This window comes from Pseudophryne corroboree, chromosome 3, assembly GCF_028390025.1.
Source record: "Pseudophryne corroboree isolate aPseCor3 chromosome 3, aPseCor3.hap2, whole genome shotgun sequence".
Taxonomy (NCBI): Eukaryota; Metazoa; Chordata; class Amphibia; order Anura; family Myobatrachidae; genus Pseudophryne; species Pseudophryne corroboree.
This window is the reverse complement of record NC_086446.1, coordinates 751,519,521-751,526,257: the sequence shown is the minus strand read 5'-3', so window position 1 is coordinate 751,526,257 and position 6,737 is coordinate 751,519,521. Positions and strand designations below refer to the sequence as shown.

Sequence of the window (6,737 nt, the reverse complement as noted above, 5' to 3'; positions counted from 1 at the left end):
GACAACTTCTGCAATACTTGTATATAGTTATTGCTTCAATAAGGGTTATGTTATAGTTGCATCGATCCTGAACTGATGCTATGTTGTTTTTTCATACTGTTAACTGGGTAGTTATCACAAGTTATACGGTGTGATTGGTGTGGCTGGTATGAATCTTGCCCTAGATTAACAAAATCCTTTCCTCGTACTGTCCGTCTCCTCTGGGCACAGTTTCTCTAACTGAGGTCTGGAGGAGGGGCATAGAGGGAGGAGCCAGTGCACACCCAGATCTAAAGTCTTTCTTAAAGTGCCCATGTCTCCTGCGGAGCCCGTCTATCCCCCATGGTCCTTACGGAGTCCCCAGCATCCTCTACGGACCACGAGAAAAAGATTTACCGGTAGGTTTAAAATCTTATTATTCAATTAGCCGCCTGTAGAGACTGACACTGTTAAAAATATAACATTAAGGGGGATATTCAATCACAGTCGGATCCTCTCTGACGAAGAAAATCTGACACTTCAGTATTCAATAGCAGGCCGTTTCTGCCCGTTTCCCCTCCGATTCCGACCATTCATTTCCGTCCTCTCTTATGGGCGAAAATGAATGGTGGAAAATGGACCAATTTTGACCGTGGCAGGGTTGAAAACACATGGCTGTGCAGAGATTTTCCATGTGTTTTTCAACTTGTCGGAATTTCAGACAGGGCAGAAAAATGGCACTTCAATTGAATATTGAAATGTCAGAAAGTTTCGATAATTGGCGGAGAGTGCTGTCTTTCCGCCTTGTCGGAACTTCCAACTGCAATTGAATATCTCCCTAAATGAATAATTGTTGAAAACAGGGCAGAGGGCTATCTTGCAAACTCCAGAACGAGCCCCAGTAGCTGGGTTGGAAATGCACAGTGAGTGTGTGTACCAAGGGCCTAATACAGATTTGTACATAAACCCGATGGTTTATGTACAAATCTGATGGTTGTAGGCTTGCACAGATGAGAGACCCGTTCTGCTCATATGCAGGACAAGTCTTGCGATATCACTTGCAGCCCCCTGTCAGCTGTAGCATGACTTGACATGCTGCGGCTTTTGGGGGGCAGAGCGGGGGCAGCACCGTACTTCAAAACGGAGGCCCCCTGTTTTGAAGGCGCGACGGTTCCAGGGTTTGTGTTGTCTGAAGCAGATTTACTGGACCCCGATATCCTAATCTGAATGCCAGCCTGAGTAAACTTCAGCTTAGGCAGGCTGAACGCTGCCCAGAAACATCTAAAATTGTGACCGATGGTTGCGATGGTGATCTTAAGGCTGTGTACTGTGACACAGCACTCAGATGTCGCAATTGCATGCAGGAGGTGTCTATCTCCGACAGATGCCTCCTATTGCATTTGTATTTTAATGTCACGGCTGTGCAATACCATCAAAACAAGAATTAGGCCCCATGTCTGATGTAAGAAAAGAGAATTTTGTATTTCCTCATCGATGGGGTGAGGAATAGTGCTTAATTTTTAATTAAACGTTCTTCCATGTGTGTTTTTGCTGTGTATCTTTGGTACTTTGGACGTGTGGGGATTCCATACTCATTATGTATGTTGCTATGGTCTTCTAACTTTTGGGGAGGGGAGTCAGTTCCAGACAAAAATTAGTTTAAGAAATTAACAAAGCTCTTGAACGACTGGATTTTGTTTCTGTTAAACTAACGATGGTTGAAAAATTAGATTATCACATAAACGTACTGTATCACTTGTGTTTTTAGACCTTTGGCCTTCTCTTTTAAATCCAGGTGATGATAAGGTTTTAAAAACATTTTTTAACCACGGTCATCGTATATGCATAAGGATTCTGAAAGATGAGTCATCTTTTATAACCATGACATGGATATATTGCATCTGTCTCTTCCATGACAGTCCTGGTTTTGTAACAATTCTGCTAGCCCTTTTGAGGTTCCACCTCCTGGCCAAACTAGGAGCGCTTGAGGAATCTCCCGAGAGTGCAAAATAAACATCCACTTTGATACGCACTGGGCAGGCCATCTAGACACCGCGGTGGAAAGCCAAAGAGTTTAGCAGTAGTACACTTTATACATGAGGTGCGGTATGTGAATGAGCCCCACCAACAATTGAATTTTCCATTTTGGCTAGAGTTCTTTAGTTACTGCTACTTACGTTGTTTGTTTCAAACACAATTAAAAATTAATTTACAAAGTAACGTTAAAATTCCAATTAAATATGATTCAGCTAATCCTCTTAGAAGTAAGACTTGGTTTCAGTTGCAGCTCACAGCTTTGATGTGTTAATAATCCATCAATTTTCAAAGCTATTAAAACCGCGCCGTGCTTACATGTATTAAAAGGTAATTTTCACCATTTTATTATTCACTCAAGATCCTCACTTTACGTGACAGCCCTGTAAAAGATTCGCCGTGTGTCTCCTTTGATTGCAATGGTTTCAAAACAATTCCTCTAGGGAACAGAGAAGTCCCCCGTCTCCACCACATCAATATGTCGGAACGATAAGAGTTTGGGGTCAGCAGTTCGAGCCTGACCCAAGCTTTCCTTTTGCTCGCCTTCATTGGAGTTTAGTGTCCACGTTGAACGCATGCTTGGCGCTGATGCCAGGGAGGAGCCACCAGGCCGAACGCCGGAAGCTTGGTAGGCATGACTTGGTCCGTTGGTAGACTTCTCCTGACACGGACAAATGGCTGTTAGGGTTTCCCAGCATGCATTGCGGAAAGATGTTGAGGATATACAAAACAGTATGGGATCCAAAGCGCTATTGAGGTACCAAAGTGGCAGGGATAGGTAGGTCTTCAGTAGGGTATAGACCTTGAGGACGTGCGTGTTCCAGTTATCTATGTAGATCTGCATGAGAGATGAGGCAGTATCGGGGAAATTGCACAGGAAGAATGCCGCCACCACCGCCCCTGCAAAGAAAATGGATGTATTAGTATTTTATACCAGAGACGATTCTACAGTACTGGGGAGTAGTAGCGGCTTGCGTCATGTGAAAATTGCAATTTGCTATTCAGACTCTGAAAGGGATCTAATTATCCTATTTACAGTGCATCCGGAAAGTATTTACAGTGCTTCACTTTTTCCACATTTTGTTATGTTACAGCCTTGTTTCAAACTGGAATAAATTCATTTTTTCCCTCAAAATTCTACACACAATACCCCATAATGGGGGTAATTCTGAGTTGATCGCAGCAGCAAGAAAGTTAGCAATTGGCCAAAACCATGTGCACTGCAGGTGTGGAGGATATAACATTTGCAGAGAGAGTTAGATTTGGGTGGGTTATTTTGTTTCTGTGCAGGGTAAATACTGGCTGCTTTATTTTTACACTGCAAATTAGATTGCAGATTGAACACACCACACCCAAATCTAACTCTAAATGTTATATCTGCCCCCCCTGCAGTGCACATGGTTTTGCCCAATTGCTAAAAAATTTCCTGCTGCGATCAACTTGGAATTACCCCCAATGACAACATGAAAAAAAGTTTTTTTGAGATCTTTGCAAATTTATTAAGAATAAAAAATGAAGAAATCACATGTACATAAGTATTCACAGCCTTTGACATGAAGCTCAAAATTGAGCTCAGGTGTATCCTGTTTCCACTGATCGTCCTTGAGATGTTGCTACAGCTTAATTGAAGACCACCTGTGGTAAATTAAGTTGATTGGACATGATTTGGGAAGGCACACACCTGTCTATATAAGGTCCCACACTTGACAGTGCACGTCTGAGCACAAACCAAGCATGAAGTCAAAGGAATTGTCTGTAGACCTCCGAGACAGGAATGTCTCGAGGAACAAATCTGGGGAAGGGTACAGAAAAATATCTGCTGCTTTAAAGGTCCCAATGAGCACAGTGGCCTCCATCATCCGTAAATGGAAGAAGTTCGGAACCACCTTACTACAGCTGATCGGCCGTCTAAACTGAGTGATCGGGGGAGAAGGGCCCTAGTCAGGGAGGTGACCAAGAATCCGATAGTCACTCTGTCAGAGCTACAGTATTCCCCTGTGGAGAGAGGAGAACCTTCCAGAAGGACAACCATCCCTGCAGCAATCCACCAATCAGGACTGTATGGTAGAGTGGCCAGATAGAAGCCACTCCTTAGTAAAAAAGCCCATGGCAGCCTATATGGAGTTTGCCAAAATGCACCTGGAGGACTCTTAGACCATGAGAAACAAAATTATCTGGTCTGATGAGACAAAGATTGAACTCTCTGGTGTGAATGCCAGGCGTCATGTTTGAAGGAAACCAGGCACTGCTCATCACCAGGCCAATTCCATCCCTACAGTGAAGCATGGTGGTGGCAGTATCATGCTGTGGGGATGTTTTTCAGCAGCAGGAACTGGGAGACTAGTCAGGATAGAGGGAAAGATGAATGCAGCAATGGATGAAAACCTGCTCCAGAGGGCTCTTGACCTCAGATTGCTGCGAGGGTTCATCTTTCAGCAGGACAACGACCCTAAGCACACAGCCAACATATAAAAAGATTGGCTTCAGGACAACTCTGTGAATGTCCTTGAGTGGCCCAGCCAGAGCCCAGACTTAAATCCGATTGAACATCTCTGGAGAGATCTTAAAATGGCTGTGCACCAATGCTTCCCATCCAACCTGACGGAGCTTGACAGGTGCTGAAAAGAGGAATGGGCAAAACTGCCCAAAGATAGGTGTGCCAAGCTTGTGGCATCATATTCAATAATTGCTGCCTAAGATGCATCAACAAAGTATTGAGCAAAGGCTGTAAATACTTATGTACATGTGATTTCTTAGTTTTTTTATTCTTTTTTTTATTTTTTTATAAATGTATTTATTGAAATTTTTCAGAGAAAAAACAGAGCAGAAAACACTACGCAAACATTGGTACCACAAGACATTTCAGGTATCAAAATACAAGTACAGTAGGAGCATTGTAGTGAGATAACACGAACCCAAAATATCTAATGAAATATGAAAAGGAAACAAACAACATCGTAATGTCTACTACTCAAAAGTAGTAATGAATCGAGAGGTGTATATGGAGATAAAGGGAGGAGAAGAAGGAGAGGAGAGGGGAGAGGTAAGGACATAGTAGACATAAAAAAAAATATATATTTCAGAGAAAACTTTACACCTTTTGTAGGATTACTGACACATTTCAGTAGAGAAAATAGTCCATTAGATCAGTCGGATTATATCTCATAACCACACATTCTTATAGTTTAATGTAAGAGAACGTCAATCGTCCTGTTAAAATCTTAGTCAAAAGTTTATATTCGAAATTTAACAGGGAGATCCAGGGTCAGAGGAGTTTCTACCAGGTTTAAGAAGTACTCTAATAATGGCATCATTATAGTACAATGGGAGTTTACCAGAGTCTAATATATTATTAAAGACTAAAACCAAGATTGGGGGCCAATAGTTTATAAAAATCTGTCGTAAAGCCGTCGAGGCCTGCTGATTTGCCTTGTTTTAGCTGGGAGATGGCAGATGAAACTTCATCTGTAGTGATGGTACCAATTACAGAATCACTCATGGCCTGTGACAGTTGCGGTAAAGGTAAACTATCCCAAAATTGAGATTCGCTGGGAGTAGATGGTTTTGGAGCAGAGTGTAAAGTGCCATAAAATTCCTGCAATGTTTTTTGCTATTTGAGAATTCGATGTGGTCAGGGAGTTGTCATTGTTTCGTAAGGTATCCGGACTCCAGGTTGACAGCACAAAGGTCGACACACCTTAGGTCGCCGCCAATTGGTCGACACACCTTAGGTCGACATGGACAAAAGGTCGACAGGAACAAGGTCGACATGGAAAAATGTCGACATGAGTTTTTCACGATTCTTTTCTTTTTTTGAACCTTTTTATACTTAACGATCCACGTGGACTACGATTGGAACGGTAAAGTGTGCCGAGCAAAGCGAAAGCACCATGCCCGAAGCATGGCGAGCGAATTAATTGGGGTTCCCGGTCACTCTACGAAGAAAACGACACCCAAAAAACATAAAAAACTCATGTCGACCTTTTTCCAGGTCGACCTTGTTCCTGTAGACCTTTTGTCCATGTCGACCTTTTGTCCATGTCGACCTAAGGTGTGTCGACCAATTGGCAGCGACCTAAGGTGTGTCGACCTTTGTGCTGTCGACCCTCAGTCCCAGACCCGTTTCGTAATGGGAATACAATAGAAGGGACACGTTGGCCTCTGTGTAGGTTGGATAGCAACTTACTAGACTTATTAGCATATTTGTGGGACTTAAAATTTTTGGTACAAGTGTATGAGGCTTCCATTTTAATAAAAAATACCCTCGAATTGCTTCCTTGCCTGGAAATAAGTGTCTCGGGTGAGAGGTGTCGGGTTGGATTTGTATGTTTGGAAAGTAGAAGTAAGTAAATCTTGAGCCTAAGTGTAAGCTAGTATATCTTCTTATAGGCTGTAGTGTGAGAGATAATAACCCCTCTAATCGTGGCCTTAAATGCTTGCCAGTAAAGTACCGGGTTACTCAATTTCGTATCCGGAAAATCCTTTGTAAAGTCATTCCAAGCCTGAATAATAACACCATTCAAAGTATTTGAATTTGCTAAAGAATAAGGGCAATGCCATCTAATAAGATTCCCCTTGTCTTGAGCTAACAAGAGTTCCACCCATACTACCGCGTGATCAGAGATCATTATGTTCTCAATTTCTGCTTGTACAATTTTTGGCAACAGCGCGGCAGACATGAGGATGTAGTCTATTCTAGACATTGTAGCTCTCGCTGCGATAGACATGAAAATTCCCTATCTGTT

General features: G+C 42.5%; 1 protein-coding gene across 1 annotated transcript in view; it reads right to left on the bottom strand.

Moving 5' to 3' along the window:
- Window positions 1-298: 298 nt before the first annotated feature.
- The window catches only part of LOC135056777 (neurotensin receptor type 1-like), a 96,639-nt gene continuing 90,200 nt past the window's right edge, over window positions 299-6,737 (bottom strand). Inside the window, exon 3 of the mRNA XM_063962350.1 lies at window positions 299-2,892. Within this exon, the coding sequence (XP_063818420.1) occupies window positions 2,432-2,892 (461 nt within the window). The 3' untranslated portion in view covers window positions 299-2,431. The remainder of the gene's footprint in view (window positions 2,893-6,737) is intronic.